General features: G+C 39.5%; 1 protein-coding gene across 1 annotated transcript in view; it reads right to left on the reverse strand.

Annotated features, from left to right (window-relative positions):
• Positions 1–25,011, reverse strand: part of KIF15 (kinesin family member 15) — a 73,977-nt gene that overhangs the window by 23,499 nt on the left and 25,467 nt on the right. Inside the window, exons 8-23 of the mRNA XM_003926232.4 lie at positions 24,457–24,666; positions 20,677–20,802; positions 20,396–20,518; positions 17,818–17,941; positions 16,824–16,900; positions 16,371–16,580; positions 15,364–15,541; positions 13,182–13,323; positions 12,368–12,509; positions 8,647–8,844; positions 7,450–7,557; positions 6,592–6,697; positions 4,762–4,927; positions 1,786–1,936; positions 1,498–1,583; positions 415–484 (exon numbers count right to left, since the gene is read on the reverse strand). Coding sequence (XP_003926281.2) covers positions 415–484; positions 1,498–1,583; positions 1,786–1,936; positions 4,762–4,927; positions 6,592–6,697; positions 7,450–7,557; positions 8,647–8,844; positions 12,368–12,509; positions 13,182–13,323; positions 15,364–15,541; positions 16,371–16,580; positions 16,824–16,900; positions 17,818–17,941; positions 20,396–20,518; positions 20,677–20,802; positions 24,457–24,666 — 2,217 coding nt within the window. The remainder of the gene's footprint in view (positions 1–414; positions 485–1,497; positions 1,584–1,785; positions 1,937–4,761; positions 4,928–6,591; positions 6,698–7,449; positions 7,558–8,646; positions 8,845–12,367; positions 12,510–13,181; positions 13,324–15,363; positions 15,542–16,370; positions 16,581–16,823; positions 16,901–17,817; positions 17,942–20,395; positions 20,519–20,676; positions 20,803–24,456; positions 24,667–25,011) is intronic.

Genomic DNA, 25,011 nt, shown 5'->3' on the forward strand with positions numbered 1-25,011 from the left:
TGGGAGGTCAAGGTGGGTGGATCACTGGAGTGCAGGAGTTTGATCCTGGGCAACATGGTGAAACCCCGTCTCTACAAAAAACACAAAAATGTAGCCAGGCGTAGCGGTGCAGCCCATAGTCCCAGCTACTCAAGAGGCTGAGGTGGGAAAATCACCTGAGCTTGGGAAGTTGAAGCTGCAATGAGCCATCGCTGTGCCATGGCACTGCAGCCTGGCTGACAGAGTGAGATGCTATCTTAAAAAAAGAAGAAAAATATAAAAATAAAAATAATAGAACCAGCCCCATATTCCATCTCTTTCTTATTAATGTCCAACATCTGTAAGCTGACGTCATTTTTATAATAAGCCTCTTTAGGTATCAAGAATAAAAACTATAAACCTCAAATTCTAGAGTTAGAGTAATAAGAAATTTACCTGCTGCTCACACTTGGCCATCTCTTTCTGTTTCTCCTGACGTACAGCCTCAAGAACTTTTAAGATTTCTCTGGAAGAGAAGAATTCTCTTTTACCCCTAACTTCATTCAATGAAAACAGGAGCTGAATCTGTTAGTACAGAAGAGATTAAGTGCAATGCAAATGAACTTTGTTAGGTACACACTGGGTGTCAGGTATTACCTTCCAGTGGGGATCAGAAATTTGAACCAATTTCTTCAACAATTATTTAAGCAGAACCCATTTTTGTGCCATGACTGTTTTTCCCCAGAGAGTTTAGTTCTCCTTAATATAACAGATATCATACAGTGTTTGTTTATTACCTGTCTCCCTGTGCTAGAAGGTAAAATCCATGAGGACAGGGATGTTTTGTTCACTATTTCACCTCTAAATGTTTTGGCATTCACCAGATCAGTGCCTGGTTTGTTGGATATCAGTAAATGTTTGAATGAATGAGTAAATGTCAATTGCTTGTCTCTCAACTGGATGTATGCTTTAGGTTCACTACTGTATACCAGGGCCTAGAAGAAAATCGATCTCACAGGAAGAACTCCATAAGTACCTACTGAATAAACAAAATCTTCTCATTAGAGTGACTCTCAGCCTAGTGCCTGAGGTCCAAAGATTCACTGAGATTACCAAGAAGAGGAACTTGGAAAGAGGGAAGAAAAATGGCAGCATTCCTGTTAGGGGATCAGGAGGAACAAAGGGTGGCTAGAAAAATCTTTGTAGACACAGAAATAAAAATCTGCCTCTTCCTTCCAGAAATAAAAGGAATAGTTAGAAGTCATCGTATATATTTGCTGTGATTTATTTACAGAAGGACCTGAGTTCTGATTACCATAATTGCTATTCATTTAAAAGTACTATAGCTAGTTGTTAAATGTTTCGAAAATTAAGTTTCTCCACATAGCCATTTATACAAAAGAACCTTCTGTTCCTTTTGGAATGCTTTAAAAAAAAACTCTTTACAGGGTATTGGCAATTAAAAAACAAAAACAAGATAAAGAATGTGGTAGTAAACAATATTCTAGTATACTAGCAGAAAAGATAAACAGCACTCACTTAGAACTATTTTCTTTATCTTCTTCAAATTGTAATGATAATTTGTTATTACGTTCTTTTTCTGCCTCAAGAAGCTCCATCAAATTCTAAAAGACAACATTACATTAGATTTTAAGTAACTGTTATTAGCAATGTATAGTCAACAAACATGTCAAGTATCTTCTATGTGGCAGGCACTGTGGGCAAGTATAGCAAGGAATAAGGTCAGGACGTCTTTGTCCTGCACTCAAGAGGACAGTCACAGATCCAGGACAAATCCACCAGCTATCAATTCCCTTCGTAACTTACATTCAGATCAGATTTCAGAGTTTCATTTTCTTTTTTGCAGTTTTGGAGGCTTTTTGAAAGTTGGTCAATTTCAAACTTCATTACTTCTTCTAAGGTGTCATAGGAATCCTGTAGGCAGGCTTTACTCTCAAGCAGCTTTTCGTTTTCTAATCTTTATTAGGAAAATATTTTGAAAATGGTAAGTAAACGTTTAATGTATTTACATTAATCAGGTATCTGCAGTTCAATTTATCACATCTACAGCCCATTCCCAACTCACATAAACCTCGAGTGATGTAAGGTTCCTTATGGACTTGGGTGAAATGTCCGTGATTCACAAACATGTGACAGACACTGGACCACGGAGTTGTTTGGTAGGAATGGAAAAGACAAGTGGGAGCATTAGCTGGCAACCATCACTTCTATATTCTCTCTCCTGTGGCTTCAACCAGACATGCTTAATTGATTAGCAATTTATAGTGATTAGACTCATTTAGGGGTTTCTAGACCTATCCCTCATGTAAGCGAGGCACTGGCCATTAATTTCCAAGTTTTACTGGTAGCTCAACTCCAACTATTCAAACATCCTCTCAGCTCTAGGAAGGTTAAGACAGCAATGTGACTTTGATCTGAGCAAGAGAGAAAATGTCTTTGCAGATAACTATCTACTGCCTTTTTTGGTTTTCATCCTTATTGCCCTCCTGCATAAGCTGTGCCACCTCCAAGAATCCAGAGCTCAGCCAAGAACCACCACACAATCAATCTGACCTCTGGATCATCCAAAACAGACGTCCTAGCTTATGCACAGAAGTTTATTACATATGGAATATCTGCTGTACTAACTCAAAGCAGAGCAGAAGCAGCAAATCGTAAAGTGGCATAAATCAGTTGCTAAAGATAGATATATGGGCAACAGATGGTCGAGAAGGGAAACATATTTATGTATTTATAGTATAAACAATATATAGATATATAAAGTAGGCAAAAATAACCCAAGAAACACATAGCAGTGTTATGCCGTTTCATTCTGTGGTGGCTTAACAACCATACAAGGCCACATGGAATACAAGCAGCTAAGTACATGATGTACTTAAACTGGGGACACTGAGAAAGTTAAATTGTGTTCAGTGTATTTAAAAAGCTGGAAGAGGCTGGGCACAGTGGCTCATGCCTGTAATTCCAGCACTTTGGGAAACTGAGGTGGGTGGATCACTTGAGCTCAGGAGTTTGAGAACAGCCCGGGCAACATGGTGAAACTCTGTCTTCAAAAAAAACAAAAAAAAAAATACAAAAATTAGCCAGGTGTCTGTGGCATGTGTCTGTAATCCCAGGTATGTGGGGGACTGAGGTGGGAGGATAGCTTAAGCCCAGGAGGTTGAGGGTGCAGTAAGCCGTGTGACAAAGTAAGACCCTGTCTCGAAAAACAAAAAAACTAGGAAGTATTTAATGATGAAAACAGAGTGTAAATATATAGCAAAATATAGTGGATTCTTAACATTTTTTGATATAGTTCAACTCTGACATATAAACACTAGGAAATTAAGATCCCATGAGATTAGTGTTTCCAAAAAAAAAAAAAAAAAAAAAAAATCACACAAAATTAGTTTGAGGTGGAGCCAAGATGATTAGCTCCAGGGATTCAGAAGTCAAAACAAATGCTAAGTGTAAGAGAAGACAACAGTGTACCTGTGGTAAGTTATCAATAAATTACCTATTTTGTTTAACAAATTTGAGTTGGGTTATTCCACTTACACTTCAAATAGCATTGGACTACAAGCCAATCAGACAGCTGGATAAGTGGCCTTTGTGTTCGGGAAATGGGACAGGGTGGTGGAGGCTATGCTGATCCAGACAGCACATTCCCTCTCTAAAAGGAAAGGAGTGAGTTATGCCACGACTGATGGTTGCTATAAGGTATGTGGGCCTAGCGTTACCAAATTGTATGATTCCACTAGAGGATGCTGAAATACAGATTTTTATAAGAAAATATTCAATTTTAAAAATGCTGTGTTTATTTATCTTTCTTTAACCACTGGGAAGGCCCAAGAAAAATGTATGTATAGGTAGATTTGGCCTGCAGATCTCAAGTTTTCTTCCTTTCAATTTCTGGTTGTATATCCAAAAAAAACACTTAACAGCTACAGATTTTAAGCTCTGTAACATCTACAAAAATTAAATTCAAGGCTGCCTATTAGCAGCTTTTCCACAGCGAACAGTTACATTCATATCACATTCACAGTATAATATTCATGTCTATTATCAAATTAGGCCATAGACACAGGAGACATCATCAAAAAGTACTACGTTATACAAAAGGTTGAAATTAGCAAGAAGAAAAAAGAAACAGCAAATAACAAACAATAAGCTATTTACCTCTGAGATTACATTTGTTTCAAGATTACCAGCACTTGACTAACCAGCCGGCCTTTGTAGAGTAAGTGTGCACGGCAGTGACAACTATTGTTGTGGTCTACCTTACACTGTCCTTTCTAGTAACAGTATACCTTTCCCTCTAGAGCAGGCACATTACTCTATGTTGGGCCAGTGCCATCTCAAACCTGGGTAACTGACTGGTCCAAAGGTGAGCAGATGACTCAAGCAAAACAAATTCAGACTTTCTCTGGGATTAATACATGGCTGTTGGGAGAAAGGATTTCTTTACAGGGGTTTTTATGTTGGGAGCCAAAATATTGAGCTGTTTGAGGCTATCTGTTCCTTGCTACATAGACGAAGGACCTCAATAATAGGAGGGAATAAGAGCAACACATAGAATAAAGCAGAGATGAGAGACATAAAACACTAACAATATTGTTAGAGATTCAGTCTAGTTTGTTCCTGAAACCAATATCACCTCTGGGGTTTCCCAATATTGGAGCCAGTGAATTATCATTTTTATTTGTTTACCTGCTTTGAGTTGGGTTCATAAAACTTGCAACTTCAAACAGTCCTAGATTACAGCCAGTCAAGCAATTTGAAACCATAAGAGAACAACTCTACCTGGCATTATCTAATTGAAGCTGTACATGGATGTGTCTTTCAGAAAGTGCGTTGAGTTCTTTATCCTGACTCTTTTTGAATGCACTATATTCCAATTTCACGGAAGAAAGCTCCTTGTCAGCAGAATGAAGGACTACTCGCAAGTCATGTACCTCACTTTTCAAAACTAAAAAACAAATAAAACATATCCTCAACAGGCTTCCTAAAGCAGGCAAATAAATTTGATAGGTACTATTCCCACAATTAGCAAAAACAAGTCAAAGAAACTATTTTAAGGAAAAATGTTGAACAATTAGGTGGTGGGTACCTAACAGCACTGAGATTTCTGTTTTTTTTCTTCTCCCTTGCACATGGCTTTTGGTAAATTTCTATGGAAAAAGAGTTAACATCTGTCCCTGACTTGTAGGTTACTTGACTTTTCTACATTTCTCCTGTAAAATGTGCTTCAAAACTCTTATTATGAGGGTGGGCACAGTGGCCCATGCTTGTAATACCAGTACTTTCAGAGGCTGATGCAGGTGGAATGCTTGAGGTCAGGACTTTGAGACCAGCCTGAGCAAAATGACAAAACCCTGTCTCTACCAAAAATACAAAAATTAACTGGGTATGGTGGTGAGCACCTGTGGTCCCAGCTGCTCAGGAGGCTAAGGTGGGAGGATTGCTTGAGCCTGGGAGGTAGAGGCTACAGTGAGCCGACATCACGCCACTGCATTCCAGCCTGGGTGAGACCCTGTCTCAAACAAACAAACAAAACTCTTAAGAAAAAAAAAAATCAAAAGCTTTAACATATTTTAGGTGAGCTAATCTTAGTTATTGAAAATTCCTTGAAAATGTGCCTAAACTTTGCAACATGGGTTAAATACTTCAGGTCTTGTAAGACAACTACAACTACAAATAGAATTAGTTAACTTTTAAGTTCAAGAAAATAGAATGGCTATTTTTGTTTTAGCTTTATTACCAACCACTGCAAATACTTTGATGAAGGGAAAAATAAAGTGAAAAAACTGGAACTCAAATGATATTCCCACATCTACAAATATATAACCTATGCTTTGTTAATATTAAAACACTCACGAATTCAAGACGCTTCATTTTCAAAACAGCTTATTTAAAACATTAAGCAGGCTGGGCACGGTGGCTCAAGCCTATAATCCCAGCACTTTGGGGGGGCCAAGGCAGGAGGATCACCTGAGGTCAGGAGTTTGTGACCAGCCTAGCCAACATGGCGAAACGACATCTCTACTAAAATTACAAAAAAAAATTAGCCAGGCCCGATGATACAGGCCTGTAATTCCAGCTACCTGGGAAGCTGAGACAGGAGAATAGCTTGAACCTGGGGAGGCGGAGGTTGCAGTGAGCCGAGATCACACCAATGCCTGGGTGACAGAGCAAGACTCTCTGCCTCAAAACAAACAAATCCCTCTCTCCCCTCAAAACAATTAGCCAGGTGTGGTAACGCACTTCTGTAATCCCAGCTACTCAGGAGGCTGAGATGGGGAATCCCTTGAACTTGGGAGGCGGAGGTTGCAGTGAGCAGAGATCATGCCAATGCACACCAGCCTGGGTGACTAAGTGAGACTGTCTCAAAAACAAACAAACAAACAAACTTTGAGCAAACATTTATATCATTTGTTTGTGGGCCATGATGAAGAAATTTACCTTTTATGATATATTACTATTATTTACCAGTGCATGCAAATTCCAGTCTGGTTATCAAACAACAAACAAAGCAACCAACCAAAAACAGGAAGAGCATTTATTAATAAGGATAAAAAGATAATGAGTTACAGTATTCCTTCAAGTCACAAAGCTCCTGATTGAATAACTTACAGTCATTTTTAGTTTGAGTGTCTTGAAGTTGCTTTTCAAGGACATTCAACTGTGAGAGAAGCTCTTGCTGCTGTCTGGTCCAATCAGTTCTTTCTGATGAGAAAAGCTATGGGGAAAAAAGATAAATTTACTGGAAACGAAATATTAGCATGCTAAGACGCACTCCAAATCAATAACCTGTTTCTTTCTTTCTTTTTTTGAGACAGAGTCTTGCTCAAAAGAGCAAGTGCGTGCAATCTCAGCTCACTGTAACCTCTACCTCCTGGGGTTCTCCCGTCTCAGCTTTCTGAATAGCTGAGATTACAGGCGCGTGCCACTATACCCACCTAATTTTTGTATTTTTAGTAGTGACGGGGTTTCACCATGTTGACCAGGCTGGTTTTGGACTCCTGACTTCAGATGATCTACCCACTTAGCCTCCCAAAGTGCTGGGATTACAAGTGTGAGCCACCGTGCCTGGTGTCATAAGTTTAGTTTTAAAGTCTCTGACCAGAAGAAAACTGGCTGTCCCCATGAACGACAGTAAAGATGATTAACTGCAAGGCCACAGACAGTCCATCTTGTTTTCTTCTAAACACACAGCAAGAGATCCATTTGCATTATTGACTAAGTCAGCCAAACGCAGACTGTGCATGCCTGTCTCATTATCAGAGCAGCATGCTAAGTAACAAGGCAGATAATACAACTCAAATAAGCCTTGACTGAGGCTGTGTGACATTTTCTTTCTGTGATACTCTCTGAGTATGTCTCATACATACTCAAGGATGTTTGAGGATTCTCGAGGAATCCTCAAACTTACATCAAGGAAACATTTGAGAGTACTTCATACATTTTCAGACACTATGCTCTTGGTCTCACCTCCTGCATTTGGGTAGAATGATGTTCCAGTTTGTCAACATGCTGCTGAAGCTTTAGGTTTTTATGCTCTCCTTCATCCAATTTGGCTTGAAGAGCACTCATTTGTTCCTGCAACACACAAACTTCAGTCATCAAAATTTCTTTTAATGGAATTCTCAAACATTACCCCATTTCTTCTGCATTAAAGAGACAAAAACAAAAAGCAAACAAACAAAAAGCAAACAAACAAAAAAACAACAAATTCAAAACCTCCAATGAACAAAGGTATCAAAGGCCTGTTTGGAGCCAGAAAACAATATCAAAAGGTTATTATACGAAATGATTTCTAATGTTTCAGATTTACACCTGTGGTCCATTTAAGTAGATACTTCTTGAGACTTCTAAAAGGCTTCCTCAGGGCTTCGTGGGGTTACCTCACCGGAAAGGCTCCCACGGCCTGGAAAAGACAAACTACTGGGATTTGGGGTGGTCTGGCTCACTCCAAGTTTTACTGCACAGTAGAAAACCTTTTTTAAAAAATTACGAAACCATAAAAATTCTGGAATAATCAAATTTCACATTATTTCAAATACACTCAAAGTTGCCTAAAATTTGATTTATAATAAGATTCTTTTAACTTTCTTTTTTTTTTGAGACGCAGTTTCGCTCTTGTCACCCAGGTGGAGTACAGTGGTGTGATCTTGGCTCATTGCAACCTCTGCCTCCTGGGTTCAAGGGATTCTCCTGCCTCGGCTTCCTAAGTAGCTAGGATTATAGGCATAGCCACCACACCCAGCTAATTTTTTTTTTTTTTAAGTAGAGACGGAGTTTGACCATGATGGTCAGGCTGGTCTCAGACTCCTGACCTCAAGTGATCGGGCCTCCCAAAAGCTGGGACTACAGGCATGAACCGCTGCGCCCGGCCTCTTTTAACTTTCTTTAGCAGATACAACACTGTGCTATATAAACCAGTTCTGGAACTAGGGAACCAAAGCCCTTGGAGATTGAAGAATGACTTGCTAAAGATTGCAAAGCAGAGACAAAAAGCAAGAGTAGGCTGATTTCCAAGCTACGAATGTTTCTAAACCCACATTTAAAAAGATATGATTTTAATACTAAGCACTTTTGAACACTGCAAATTATGGGAAATTAAAATAACCAAGAAAATTTATTTAAATGGATGTCTACTTATTAATTTTTTCTAGAACAAAACGTTACCTGCACTGTTCTAAGCTCTTCAGAAATGGCCTCAAAAGCTTGTTCATTCATCTCAGGTGGAACTGGCTCATTTAATATATCATTATCTAACATGCTAGAATTCTGAGTGCATAGAGAGCCAAAGTTTCCCGTTTCAGGGCTTAATTTTGGTACTGGTCGGCAACGAAGCTGGTAGGCCTTGGTTGGTGTAGTTATAATCTGCAGCAAAAAAATGATTATGGAAAACATTAGCACATATTTTAGAAGGGCATATTTAATAATTTTGTGACTAGAGAGGTTAAAATTGAAATACTATTTATGAAAAGAAAGGAAAAAGTATCCTTGAGACACAGCATAAAAATGCCCAAGTGGAAATAAATGTATCAATTCAATGCAGTCCCAAGCAAAATTCTAACACAGTTTTTAAAAAGGAAACCTAATGAGCTGATATTTAATTTCATATGAAGAATAAATGTATAAGAAGAGACAAGACAAAAAGAACAAGGTAGGCATGGTGGTTCATGGATATAATCCCAACACCCTGGGAGGCTGAGAAGAGGAGGCTCACTTGAGGCTGGAAGTCCAAGACCAGCCTGAGCAACATAGTGAGATCCTGTCTCTACCAAAAAAAACTGTTTTAATTAGCTGGGCATGGTGTCCCAGGTCTGCAGTCCTAGCTACTTGGGAAGCTGAGGCAGGAGGATCCCCTGAGCCCAGGTATTCTAGGTTGCAGTGAGCTATTATCTATCACGCCATTGCACTCCAGCCTGGGTAATAGATTGAGACCCTGTCTCTCAAAAATAAAAAATAAAAGAACAAATTAGGGAGACTTCCCCATCTGATATAAAAATACATAAGGGTATGGGAGTATGGCCATTAAAATAGCACATTACATTATAGTAAATTATATTAAAACAGTACATTATTAGCTTATGTACATTCAAATAAAACACTGGGAAGAAATACAAAGTCCAGAAATAAAATTATTATTATTTCTGAGACAGAATCTTGCTCTATCACACAGGCTGGAGTGCAGTGTCATGGTCTTGGCTCACTATAACCTCCATGTTCTGGGTTCAAGTGATTCTCATGTCTCAGCCTCCCAAGTAGCTGGAACTACTGGCACATGCCACCACACCCGGCTAATTTTTGTATTTTTAGTTGAGATAGGGTTTTGCCATGTTGGCCAGGCTGGTCTCGAGCTCCTGGCTTCAAGTGCTCCGTTCACTTTGGCCTTCCAAAGTGCTAGGATTAAAGGCATGAGCTACCATGCCCAGCCCAGAAATACAACAATTTTTGTATGGAAATTTCAAGTATCAGGAATAGCTGAGACCAAAGGTGCATGCCACCAAACCTGGCTAATTTAAAAAAAAAATTTTTTTTGGCATAGGTAGGGTCTTACTATGTTGCCCAGGCTGGTCTTGAACTCTTGGACTCAAGCAATCCTCCCCCTTCTGTGTCCCAAAGTGTTGAGATTACAGGTGTGAGCCACTGAGCCTAGCTGTATTTTTTTAAATTAAATCCCTTTCTCATACCATTTGAAAGAAAAATAGCAGATACACAAACACTTCAATGTAAAAGCAAAATTAAACGCAAAAAACTCATAAAGATAAAAGGTCAATAAACCTGCCTCCATCAAAAATATAAAACGTTTTTTCTTTTCTTTGCATTCTTGGAGCATAAAAAATAGAAAACTTGTATATAACAAAAGCATCACATGTAAAGATGAAAGACAAGCAACATGATGGAGGAATATATTGGCAGTATACCTAACAAACAAATGCTTATTACATAAAAACAAAACCTGAAGAAAAATATAAACAACCAATAGTAAAATGGGCTCTTTTTTTTTTTTAAGCAAAAAGGATATACAAATGGACACAAACATATGAAAAGATATTTGAAATCAGAGAAATGAGAATTAAAACTTTAACAGCAAGACCCTATTTTTCTACTCATCAGATGGTCAAACATTAACAAGCCTGACATGCCAGTTCCTGTGGACAGTGCTGGGAAAGGGGTGCGTCCATGCTGGGAAGGCACAGGGTACAGACACTGCGAGGGAGCTTCAGCTTGACTCACACCAACGGTAAGACATCCTAAAATGACCACTTCTCCTGTAATGGAATCCACCCCTAGAGAATGCTTGCACTGGAAACCATCTACCTAAGCCATAGAAACCTAGGGTTAAAATGAGCACCATATCCCTCCCTCACGGTGCTTCAAGCTCTGTAATTCGAGCTCTATAATTCTCCTGTCCCTCAAGAGATATGCCTTGGATCTTTCCACATTAACTGGTATGAAGCTCATACTCCTTAAGCCTCATATCCAAATGAGGCCCGAGGTACCAGTTAACGTGGAAAGATCCAAGGCATATCCCTGAGTTAAGAAAAGCATATTGTGGAATAACATGTGAGAATGACTTTTAAAAAAAGGCAAAACAATAAACAATCTAGGAAACAATTTTATGTGTTTTCTCAGTCTCTATATATTTACAGTATAAAAATGCTAAGAAAAAAGATTAAACTATCTCCGGGGATGGGGGAATAAAGGACTAGATTAGATCCAGACTGGCAGTGATGCTGAAAAGGAATTTTAACCATAACTTGAAATATGTATATTTCTTTTAAACAAAGAGAATGTATTCATATAGTACATGTACAACTAAAACAACAACAACAAAGGCTCTGAATTGCTGTGCCACTCTTGGCAAAGCTTCTAATCCTCTGAGTCCTGTTTGCTCAGTTATAAAAGACAGACATAGGAACTAGAATGCCATGGTGTTAACAAGCTCCATAATTCTACTGTGCTAAAAGGCTACAGTATTATTTCAGTCACGTAAATTACCTATTCTAATTAATACAATTACTTAGTCTTCCATTAAGTGACACAAAAAGCACCACTACTAAAAACAATCATTATAAATAAACGTCTATTTATATTTTAAGACATAAGGAAAGGCTTTCTGTCTTCTCTCTTTCTTTTATTGAAAAGAACTTGAATTCAAGCTGGACTTGAATTCCTGGGCTCAAGCAATCCTCTTGCCTCAGCCTCCCAAGTAGCTGGGACTACAGGCCTGTGCCACCATACCCAACTAAGGCAATTTTTTTTTAACCTTCAGAGAATTTGATACAAAAGCTGAAATCACCAGCATCAGCAGCACCTCCTCAACCTTTTGTTTCCCTTGCGTATTTCCCTTCTCTCTCCTCATTCTCAGATGCTCACCACTTTTTTTTTTCCTTTTATGAGGGCTGTGGTTATTTAGGGCAAAAACCTCTCCTGTTATTTCCAGTGGCACCTGTGATCCCTCAGTGGCCTTTGCCTTTTAGAGTTTCTATTCTACTGAAAGCTTTGAGGACGTGTTACACTATAGCAACAGCTGCCATTGTATTGGTATCTGCCAGGTACCAGGCAGCTTATCTATTTCATTTAGTGCTCTAAAACTCTGCAAGTAGATTACCTTTATTCCCAATTTAGAGAAAGTAAAGATAAGGCTCAGATGTTAGGAAACCCTGCCTAAAGTTAGCAGCACATTCAAATTTGATTCCAAATGCTGAATTCTTTCCTACCCCACCCTACCACTCGGGGAATACATCTAAACCCAAGTACCAGTGTGACACTGGTGTTAACTACCTGCAAGGGATGTCATCTATGTCTGGAGACAGACCATGCAGACTCTCTCCATTATTAATAAGATGACATAAGACTGATTTAAGGTGGAAGTATTGTTCATATGACTTACCTTAAGTGTTTCAGCATGAATTTTATTCAGCTGAGAAACTTCTTGCCGCTTGCAGGCTTTTGTTGCTTCCAAAAGGTTTTCAAGATTAAGGTTCGCTTTTTGCAAAGACTGAAGCTCTGATTCCAATTCTAGCTGCCTTTTCCTAAGAGATGTTGTAAAACCAAGTATTTCATGTAATAAGTAATGTCAAACATTTATAGAGTACTTTACAGTTTATGCTCTTGCTTAACTTTATAGTTATCTCTAAATCAGAAATATTCTCTATTCTCTCAGATTATTCCCTTCATTCTCCAGTTTGGTAAACTACAGCTCAGAGACTGATGACTGTTTAAGGGATTCAACTAGTAAATGGTAGAGCTCAAATTCAAAAGTCCAGATGGTCCATGATGATACCACATGTGATATGTCATTTCTGAACCAAACATTTGTTTATATTTTAGGGTAAGATTTATCTTAGTTATAATATGAATGTGACTTATTTTTGCTTTTACATAATGAAAATCAAGTAGGAATATTAACAAACCTAAACTTAAAAATCTTACCAACTCTGATTAACAAATTTAAATTTAAATAATTCACTATGTAAGTTCAATAGACACTCATCTCAACAGGAAAAATCTGCTTAAAACACCTAGTGCATTAAATGTATTAGTAAAGAGCTAGAAGCATGCTCTTTTTCTTCATGTCCAAGTAGTTGCTACTATGAGAGTTTAATATTTAAAGTAAAATGCCCAACTGAATGATCAGTATTAACACTACAGCAAGTGAACACTAAAAGAAAATAAGCGTGCATGCATATGTATTTAGACTTTACCTAGTAAGTTCTTTAAATTCTTCATATTCTTGCTTTGAATTATTCAGCTCTGTCTGAATTTGCAGGAGTTGTGCTTTTAACTTCTCAGTGTTTGCAAATGAACATGGCTCTTTCTGAGCTTTAGGAGAAAATCCTTGCTGATCTGTTAATAAGAAAATAATCTAAGTCTTTTTTTTTTTTTTTTTTTTTTTTTTTTTTAAACACAGGGCCTCACTATGTTGCCCAGGCTAGAGTGCAGTGGCTATTCACAAGCATGATCATAGTGTAGTAAAGCCCCAAATTCTGGTCTCAAGTGACTTTCCTGCTTTAGCCTCCCAAGTAGTTGGGACTGCAGATGCATGCCACCATCCCTAGCTTTACAACTTCAGTGTTTGAAAAAGAAAAATAACAGGACACATTTTCTACGTTCTCTGTCAGTTATCACATTTGGGCCACAAGGAGGAAAAAATGAGAAGTGGGTTGGAAGGTGAGCCCTAAAATATAAAAGCTTGTAACTAAGCAGAAGGCACAGGATGTGACACAGTGTGCCAAGGCGGATTAGAAGTCATGCTTAAGAAGCAGAAGCCACAGGATGGAGCAGCACAGTTAAGACAACACCTTTTCCATTAGGAGAATGAACAAACAATGACAAAAGTACGGCACACCTAATACTAGCTGGAGAAACAGCAGCCATTGAATCTGGCAGGAGTAAGTAGCAGCTAATGTTAACAGCCAAGGAATTATTTAGAAAAGTAGACAAATAGCAAGGGTAGCAGGTTGTGAGAACCCAGTATCATCTGCCAGGTAGAAAATATTAATTTTCAGAAAATGCTTACTATATTGAAGAGAGTCCACTGAGTTTCAGTATGGGGAAATTTCACATAAAAGTTGTTTACAGAATGATAAATGTTTAGAAACTGATGAGATCCAGACATTAGTTATCTTCTGAAGGGAGTAAGTCAAGGTATTATAGGGCCCAAAACAAAATGGTCAACAAAATAAAGGGCACTGTAGGAAAAAGTAGTTTAAATAAAACAGAAAACCTAAGCCAGGCATGGTAGCTCACACCTGTAATCCCAGCACTTTGGGAGGCCGAGGCCAGTGGATCATTTGAGGCCAGAAGTTCAAGACCAGCCTGGCCAATATGGCAAAACTCTGTCTCCCCCAAAAATGTAAACATTGGCTCAGCATGAGGTGCGTGCCTGTAATTCCAGGAGGGAGGCTGACGCAAGAAAATCGCTTGAACATGGGAGGTGGAGGTTGCAGTGGGCAGAGATTGCACTACAGCCTAGGCGACAGAGGGAGAAAAAACAACAGAAAACCTCCTTCTCAAAAAACAACAGAAAACCTATGTCTCAAAAAACAACAGAAAACCTGATAGTAATTTTGCATCTAATGTCTTAGTCTCTCCCCAAACCAGTTACTCTAAATCTTATTCTATTCAGTCATAACAGAATGGAAGGTTTAAAAAAAGAAATTTTAAAAAGCAAAGAGACCGTCTTCTTTATGAATGTAGGAAAAAAAAGGTTAGAACTTTCTCAATTTCAACCTAAAATGAAACAAATGCCAAGTCTATGATAAAAGACCATGAAAATATTAACTCTAATACTGGGCAAACACAGACTTTGTTACTAAGTCCCAAGGCATTAACACCAACAGCTGTCAAGCCTATAAGGCAGACTTAGTACTAACTAAACCACTTTTTACATAGTATGTGAAACTCATGAAAGAAACGCGTAACAACAGAATGAGTACACTGGTAACCACAACATCAGAACCCAAACACTGTGCTGGATGGATTATGAGTCTGACCTCTCTACATCTCTTATATTGCACAGACCTAACTGGATTGATAAACTCTATGTTTATTCATGTTTGATTAGTTAAGCACTTTTCATTGCAAATACTTTAAACAGGAAAATTTAATAAAAATTTGTATTATCTGCATCAATATTTTTATCAATAAAACAGAAATACAATGAGTATTTTTTTGTTATATCTATTAGCTTACATAGTTTATGCCCTGCGATTTTTGAGGAAAAAAAGTTTAGTAAATGCCTTTTTATAACATAAAAGAATATGTATATAAGACATTAGCACAGAAGGCCTGGAGGCTAAAATGAAGACCCTAGTCACAAGGTACTACAAATGCCCTTTAACAGCCCCTTCCTATATGGCATTATATACAACAATCGTTTCTTACTTTTGTCACTTTTCTCTATGCCACTTATTTCAGAGAAAGCTTTTTCTAGTTTTGCAATGGTCTGGGCATCCATTTCTTGGGCTCTTTTCACAGGCTCTAACAATTTCAGTCTTCTGTTTTCTTCCCTGAGGGAATGATTCTCCATAGCATACTTGGCAACTCTGGGATGGTGCTCTATCTGCAACACAGAAGAATAACCTGCATTATATATTTACATTTCCTTAGTGAATCAGTTCCTGTAAAAAGCCATTTGAAAACTAGGTATGCACATACACTGCTGGTGATGCCCTTCTGCAACCACCGTGGAAAGCAACTTGGCATTTATGATCAGTTTGAAAACACTCATGTCCTATAACTCTGCTATTCTCATTTGGCGTCTAGACCCTTGAAATGTTCACCCACCTAAGGAGGTAAGCACAAGGGTATACATTATGGAAGGCTTTTCATGCTAAGGAGACTAGTTATATCAACACACCGAAAAGAACAAGGACCAAATGAATCTTGTTGACCATGATTAACTGAAAAAAGCAAAGCAGAGAAAAATGTATAGGAGAAACAAAAGTAAAAATATCCATCCACCCATATTAGTTTGAATGTTCACTAAAAACTCTGGAGAGATAAGAAGCTAAGAACAGATTTTGGTTTATTTCCAAAATGTACCTGTATGACCTGTCATTCCTAGGGAAAAGGAAAAACGACAAACAATTTAAAAGGTACAACTCTAAAAAGGCTACTGACTCAGATAACCACAACTGCCCATGGGGTGAAATTCTGCGTGGTCTGCTAGAGTTGCATACTATGTAGTGACGTCACAACAAATTCTTCCTTTTTCCCTACTCTTCCCTTTAAAACTATTTTGAAAAGGCAGGTAAAGGATTTATGCAATCACACTGTCAGTAGAATTCATTTACAACAATTTCTATTGCACTAAAGAACAAGTACTTGGTGACAAATTTACATTTGAACTTCTTTTATTTTTAGAAATATTATAGATGCCCTGTACTCACTTGTTCTCGCAGAGTTTGAATCTCTTCCCTTAATTCTGAGAGCAAACGATCCTGCTCCTCAGGCAGAAAACTTCCCCGGGATTCCTTGTGAAGCTTTTCCAAGCGTATTATTTGATCCTCTCGGAATTTCACAATCATTTTATTAGACTGAATAAATTTTTCCTTTTTGAGAGTGAGGTCTTCTAATTGGGTAACTTTTTCTATCAGAGACTTAAAGAAATTAATAATTTGGTTAAACATGAAAAATAATTCAGCTTCCTTAAATTTTCATAAGCCCAGCAACAAATACTCACTTCAAATTTAATCTTAAAAACAAAATTAGACTTTTCACAGCCTTCCATTACTTTCTTTATTTACTTGGTATTATTTATTTCACTTAGTAAGGCAATTAAAACCACACAGTGAAAACCGAAACTATCCTGAATCTCCTTTATTACTAATTCCATTTCCTACCTTCTTTTCCTGTTCAGATTTCTTAAAGAATAGCATTGCTTCCTGGAAATATTCCATATAGTTAGTCTTCTCTTTGTCTGTAATTGATCCAGTAAGAAAGGGGGGAAAAATATTTAAGACATTTCGAAACCAAGAGAACAGATAGTCTTTAATTGCTTGTTCTCAACTAATCTAAAAGAATGACACTGTGGCCGGGCGTGGTGGCTCACGCCAGTAATCCCAGCCCTTTAGGAGGCTGAGGCCGGCGGATCACTTGAGGTCAGGAGTTTGAGACCAGTCTGACCAATATGGTGAAACCCTGTCTCTACTAAAAATACAAAAATTAGCTGGGCATGGTGGTGTGTGCTGGTAGTCCCAGCTACTCGAGAGGCTGAGGCGGGAGAATCACTTAAGCCCGGGAGGCAGAAGTAGCAATGAGCCGAGATTGTGCCACTATACTCTAGCCTGGGCAACACAGTGAGACTCCATCTCAAAAAAAAAAAAAAAAAAAAAAAAAAATAGAGAGAGAGACTATCATCACCAGATCACGGATTTCAAATTACCATTCCACATATTAGTTGTTCTTCAAAGAAAAATAAGTTTCTCTTTAGATCTATTAATAATTCACCCTCTTGGCTTTATGGATTTCCAGTTAATTAATTCTCCACTACTATTCTTTGAAGAAAAATAAGTCTCTCTTATCTTATAGTAAACATATATAGATTACATATGCTATGGAGAAGTGGATCCAAATGAAATTAATCTCTTTTTAGCAATTATGGATTAAAAATTATTTTAATTCCTCCTTCTACCATATCTCACAGAACTCACTGCCTATGGTATCTGTATCTGATTACAAACAAAGCACTATGTTCCTATATAGGAGAAATAAGCAGAAAGAGATACTTGTGGAAAAAGCTGTGTTGCCTTATTGTGTGTGTCAATCACCAAGGGCTCTGAAACTATTATTTGTACACAGTCTTCCCCAAGATAAAGGACAGAATAGTCATCCTACCTCTGGTCAGGAAGCTTTCTGGTGGTGTCCGTCCTGAAGCAAGCTCAGCCAGTTGTTCTTTGAGCCTCTTTACTTCAGCTTGGAGCTGGCTCACATTTCCTTGGGTGTCTTCATTTACTACCGCCTGTGCAAGAATTTTTAAAGAAGGATTAAATAATGATTTTTGAGTAGTATAGTTCTGTGTTTACATTTGCTTGGTATGATTTGTAGCGATTAATATAAAACAAAACTTCATGACCACCTAATAGTCAAAAGGCCGCAGGAATTACAGTATGCTCGAATGGGGAGGAAGATTCCTTTTCTTGTGCTTTTAGACCTGGAACCAGAGACAGCCTCAGCCAGGCTCTCTTCCCCAAAGCTGACCAGCCCTGAGTTGCTAGGCTGGGTCAAACTTAGGATTCGGGTGTGTTCACCTAACACTTCCTTCCCTGAGAACAACAACCTTTCCCTGCCCTCTCAATGGAGAACAGCAAACCCCTAATGAGTATCATTTCCACTCTTTCCTAGCTCCCTATGGGGAAGGAACGAAGCCTCTAAGTGTGTGGTGACATACAGGGCTGGCTTGAGCTCGGCAGAAGCAACCTTCCCCAGAGGAATCCATCCTTTATTTTTTTATTGCCCTCTTAGAAGGAGGGGTTGGTTTGACACTTCCACTTTTTTGTTTTTTTTTTTAACCACACTAAATGATATCTTCATTTTCTTAAAGAAATGTCTTCTTTAAGACAACTTCTGAAAGGTTAAAGGGCTCTGAAACAAAATGTGCCACTGTGGGGATGTCGAGTGAGGGAGGTCACACATGTGTGGTGTCAGGGAATATATGGGATCTCTCTGTAAGTTCTGTTCAATTTTGCAGTGAACCTAAATCTGCTATAAAGTTTATTAATTAAAAATATATATATATTTTTTTTCTTTTTTGAGACAGAGTTTTGCTCTTGTTGCCCAGGCTGTAGTGCAATGGCGTGATCTTGGCTCACCGCAACCTCCGCCTCCCGGATTCAAGCCATTCTCCTGCTTTGGCCTCCCGGGTAGCTGGGATTACAGGCATGTGCCACCATTCCCGGCTAATTTTTTGTGTTTTTAGTAGAGATGGGGTTTCTCTATGTTGGTCAGGCTGGTCTCAAACTCCTGACCTCAGGTGATCCACCTGCCTCGGCCTCCCAAAGTGCTGGGATTACAGGCGTGAGCCACCGCGCCTGGCCTAAAAAAAAAAAGTTTTTAAAAGTCAACAAAACCTAAAGGGTGATAATGAGTGCCAAAAGCTGAGTACCAACCAAGTCAGAGGACTCAGCTGTGAAATATCCAATACTCCAGCAAGGAAAAAACCGCCTGTGACAGCCCCAAGGTCTTCTGTATTCTTCCTGTAGGCCCAATTTGCTCACTGGGAAACATTTAAACAGCACATCCTTTGACAAGTCCCAGATTCTCTAGCACTTCCTACTGATAGGCTGCAGCAGGGCTTACCATTGAGAGTGACTAGTAGAAGGTTTTGTTGTTTTATATGTTAAGCAGCCATTTCCAGTTGTTTCTGATTCTTACGGCCAGCCTCATTACAAGGTACTACTGTGCTTCTGACATCACTGTCCCATCAGTGACATCATAATTCTAACTGTTGCTGCAGTTCTATAATCTCCAAAGACTTCTAGTAAATCTTAAGAGACAGGGTCAGGAAGCTCTAATGATTTCCTTCTCATATTACTAATACTCCATAGTCCAAGGAAATAAAACATATGACTACATGTATAGTCTTCTGATTTGCCCAGGAAAAGCGGCAACATAGACCTCCTGATTTACAGGCTGTTGGTCTGAAAGCACAGATAGGACAAGCTGGGGCTTGCAATTGGCATCAGAAGTCAGGGTCAGTGTTGTGGGACTGAGCATTTAACCAGTGAGACCTCTCCCTATTTCCAGGTATATAGTGTTAGAATGGTACTGAATCACAGGACACCCAGCTGATGTCTGCTGCAGAACTGATTGATTGGTTGTTGGCAGGAGGAAAGACTCATACACTTAATTTGCTTTCCCTTAAGAAAAAATTGTCGGCTGGGTACAGTGGCTCACCCTGTATTCCCAGCACTTTGAAAGGTGGAGGCAGGAAGACTGCTTGAACCCAAGAGTTTGAGACCAGCTTGGGCAACAAAGTAAGACCCTGCCTGTACAAAAAACAACAACAACAAAAAAATTAGCCTGGCACGGTGCTACATGCCTGTGGTTCCAGCTATACAGGAGGCTGAGGCAGAAGGATCTCTTGAACCCAGGAAGTTGAGGCTAGAGTGTGCTTTGTTTGTGCCACTGCACTCCAGCCTGGGTGACACACAGCAAGACTGCATCTCAAAAAAAAAAAAAAGAGAGAAAAAACTAGTCAAACAGTAACAACCATAGACCTAACCTAGGTCTCTTAATACATGTGTGATATAGAAGGGTAGAAAAGATAAGACAAAAATCCTGAATACAGTGAGAGAAGCTTTTACAGAGAAATAAATACAAGTTAATGTTAATAATAGGGCAACCACAAAAAAAGCATCCTGCAAACTTAAGTATTTTTCTCATGTATTAAATAAAGTACATGCCAGTATTTTACCTTGTTTTTAATCAGCTTGGCTCTTTGAGCAAAGTTAAGTGTTGACAGGGTTTCCCCAAAACACCTTGATCCAGGATGAACATTTGCAATTATGGCTGTTTTGGCATTACCTCCAAGGGAATCCTATTTAATGATAGGAATGGACACATTTTCAGGTGAGAAATCACAAGATCTTTTTAAGCAAAGAAAATGTACACTCTTGCCACCAAGGCTGAGAGACTGTCCCGCTAGCAACCTTAGCATAACCAAAAGGAGCCCAGGAATCCAAGAATCTACTTTACCCTTAGTAAGAAGGTAAGTTTGGAGTCTCTGTAGCAAACATGTCTCTGTTTTCCATTATTCAAGTCAACAAGTGCGGTAATCACTTGGCCCAGGCAGCTCAGTGATCGATTTATGTTACCTGCTTCCTAAAATGTTGATGGAAAAGAACAAAAATTTAGGTATATTGGTTACTCTTGGGTATTTTGAATGAAAATATATCTAGCAGAAGATAATTTTGGATGAAAAGGCAAGTCAGGGACAATGTTAATGAAGAACAACTATTCAACAAACAAAGGAAGTGCTGAATTATCCCCTAATCTTTTCCTATTTCATGTACACTATAATTTTAGTATTAGAAGACAAACACAAGCCAGGCACTGTGGCTCACGCTTGTAATCCCAGCACTTTGGGAGGCTAAGGTGGGCAGAATGCTGGAGCTCAGGAGTTGGATACCAGCCTGGGCAACATGGCAAAACCCCCTTTCTACAAAGAAATACAAAAAACCTGCCGGGCATGGTGGCACACACCTGTAGTCCTAGCTACTTGGGAGGTTGAAGTGGGAGGATCACTTGAGCTTGGGAGGTGGAGGTTGCAGTGAGCTGAGATTGTGCCATTGCACTCCAACTTGGGTAACAGGGTGAGACCCTGTCTCAAAAACAACAGGGCCAGGCGTGGTGGCTCACACCTATAATCCCAACACTTTGGGAGGCCAAGGCAGGAGGATCACAAGGTCAGAAGATAGAGACCATCCTGGCTAACATGGTGAAACCTCGTCTCTACCAAAAAGACAAAAAATTGGCCAGGTGTGGTGATGTACACCTGTGGTCCTAACTACTGGGGAGGCTGAGGCAGAAGAATTGCTTGAACCCAGAAGGTGGAGGTTGCAGTGAGCCGAGATCGCGTCACTGCATTCCAGACTGGGCAACAGAGCAAGACTCCATCTCAAAAACAACAACAGCAACAAAAAGACAAATACAAAAATAATGCAAAGAAAAGAAAGTAATGTCATTTTACAATTATCATAGTTTAAAACTGACCTATAGGTAGAGATAAAGACCAGAAAAAATAGGGAAAGAAAACTCAAGAGTAGTGCATTAATAGGTACTTTTTTTCAGTCCTTTTATGCTAAAATATTTAACGGTATAATGCCTAATAACTCACCCATACAGCCCCCAAAGCCACTGATGAACTTATTTGAGGAGAATATTCAGTTTAATTCTGTAAAGGATAATAAAAACTCCTTTAAAACAGAAGTTTGGTGGGGGGAAAAAGTAAGCTAAATATGTTACATTGGATTTTCACTGTAGGCAGTATATTTTAAAAACTGGGTCTGCAGTAGTAGGAGCATACGAAAAACAGAAAAAGTCAAAAATGCAAGATGTGCTGAATTCAGAATCACTGTTGTTATCATTCAGTAAATCAGAAAGGTGGTTGGTGGCATGGATGAGAGTACTGTAGCACCTCGGTTCGAATCTCAGCTCTAACCTTACGAGCTGTATGACTTTGGTTTCTTTAACTGTAAAATAGAAAGAATAAAAGCACCTACTTCCCAGAGTTGTTGGGAAGGTTAAATGAATTAATATATTTAAAGCATTTTATAACAGACTTGATATATGTCCTATTATAAACATATGCTTTTTTTGGGGGGGCACAGAGTCTCACTTTGTCACCCGGGTTGGAGCAGAGTGGCACAATCACAGCTCACTGCAATCTCGACCTCCTAGGGTCAAGGGATCCTCCCACCTCAGCCTCCCAAGTGGGATTATAGGCATGAGCCACCATGCTCAGTCCATATGCTATTTTGATTATGCCTCATATCTCAATAGAAATATGAGCTTTAAACTGGGCACAGTGGCTCATGCCTGTAATCCCACCATTCTGGGAGGCCAAAGTGAGTGGATCACCTAAGTCAGGAGTTTAAGACCAGCATGGTCAACATGGTGAAACCCCATCTCTATTAAAAATACAAAAAAATTAGCCACATATGAGTCTGAGCTGAGACAGGAGAACTGCTTGAACCTGGGAGGCAGAGATTGCAGTGAGCTGAGATCACGCCACTGCACTGCAGCTGGGTGACAGAGTGAGACTGTCTCAAAAGAAATAAGAAAGAAATATGAGTTTTAGATTGTCTGAAACTGCCTCGGAGGTAGGTCAGGTAGCTCAAATCCTCTCTTTTTTTTTTTTTTTTTTTTTTTTTTTTTTTGAGGCAGAGTCTTGCTCTGTCACTCAGGCTGGAATGCAGGGGTGTGATCTTGGCTGACTGTAACCTCTGCCTCACCACAAGTTGAAGCAATTATCCTGCCTTAGCCTCCCAGGTAGCTGGGATTACAGGTGCGCACCACCATGCCAGGCTAATTTTTTGTATTTTTAGTAGAGACAGGGTTTCACCATGTTGGCCAGGCTGGTCTCGAACTCCTGACCTCGCGATCTGCTCACCTCGGCCTCCCAAAGTGCTGGGATTACAGGCGTGAGCCACCGTGCTCAGCCAAATCCTCACTTTTAATGAAAAAAGTAGATCTCTTCTCTCATAATTTCCAATTCCTCTCCCCTTGTCCATGTATATTCTAAACTATTGAATCTAGACATATTTTATTGACAATTCATGTAACAATACACTTACACATAATTGACAATACATATTATATAGAACCCCTGGTCCCACTGTTAATTTCTTAGCCTAGGACTAGGTACAAATCTTAACAGCAGTGGGTCTGATGACTAAGTTTCTATCAAGTAGGCTTTCCTCATGAAACACTTAGTTGCTCAGAAATGTTAAGTGTTTCCCAATGTGTGCAGAGTTAAATACAAACTTGGCCTGGCACTCCTGGTCCTTGATAATCTGGGCCTGCTTGCCTCTCTAACCAACCCATCCATTGAGGCATGCTGAAATGCCAAATGCCACATGCATTCTGCATCCACAATAACCCTTGAGATGCCCCACTGCCAGGCATACAGTTCCTGTTTCTCTCTCCCTACCCAAATCCTTTACAACTCAAGAACTACTTCTTTTCCACACGTTCCACAAGGAGTCCACGTTGCATCCTTCTACCTCTGACCCCTGCAGTCTCTTATACCCGTATCCCCTCTGTCATGAATTAAAACATTTTTGGATACTGACAGACTTGCCCTATCCCATTTATGTTTACTGTCCCACTACTGTTCCTTTCTCATAGGAGCAATTTATTATTCCTTTGTCACCCTCAAAATAGTTAGTTTGGTATGGTCATGCATCAGTTAACAATAGGGATAGTGTTTTATTTTCTTTTGAGACAGAGTCTCGCTCTGTCACCAGGCTGGAGTGCAGTGGTGCAATCTTGGCTGACTGCAATCTCCACCTCCTGGGTTCAAGCGATTCTCCTGCCTCAGCCTCCCAAGTAGCTAGGACTATAGGCATGTGCAGCCACACCTAGCTAATTTTTGTATTTTTTTTAGTAGAGACAGGGTTTCACCATGTTGGCCAGGATGGTCTCAATCTCCTGACCTCGTGATCTGCCCGCCTTGGCCTCCCAAAGGGCTGGGATTACAGGCGTCAGCCACCGAGCCCGGCCAACAGGGATACATTCTAACAAATGCGCCATTAGGAAATTCTGCCGTTTTGAGGACACCATAGAGTAGACTTACGCAAACCGAGATAGTATAACTTACAATGCACCTAGGCTATGTGGTATATTATACTCTTAAGGGACCCTCCCCATCATAAATGCAGTTTCTCATTGACTAAGACATTGTTATGTATCACGACTGTATTGACAGCTGGTAAGAACTCACACATAAATTGAAGACCATAATTTCATTCTTACCTTTAATCTCATCCCTTCTGCATGGGTATCTTTTTGCCTTTCCGATCCTGCTAAATCCACCAGGTTGAGAAGGGAGGTCCGTATATTCACAATGTCATTAGTTTTCTCCATTGACTCTACTGTGATTGTAAAGACGGCATGAGACCTAGAGGATTCTCTGTTCATTGATGTTGATGCCACACGTCTGTTCCTCCATCCTCCAGACAACACCTATGCAAAAGGAAGACATATGAAAAGAAATGAGAGGACTGGGTACAGTGGCTCATGCTTGTAACCCAAGCATTTTGGGAATGCTGGAGGATCACTTGCAAATAGAATTCAAGACCAGTCTGACCAACATAGAGAGACCTCACCTCTACAAAAAAGAAAAAAAAAACTTCACTAAGCACAGTGGTAGGAAACTGTAGTCCTAGCTACTGGGAGGCTGAGGTGGAAGGATCACTTGAGCCCAGGAATTCAAGGCTGCAGTGAGCCATGACTGCCACTGCACTCCAGCCTGAGCAACAGAGCTGGAGAACCTATCTCAAAAAAAAGAAAAGAAAGAAACAAGGGTAG

Source organism: Saimiri boliviensis, chromosome 8, assembly GCF_048565385.1.
Source record: "Saimiri boliviensis isolate mSaiBol1 chromosome 8, mSaiBol1.pri, whole genome shotgun sequence".
Taxonomy (NCBI): domain Eukaryota; kingdom Metazoa; phylum Chordata; class Mammalia; order Primates; family Cebidae; genus Saimiri; species Saimiri boliviensis.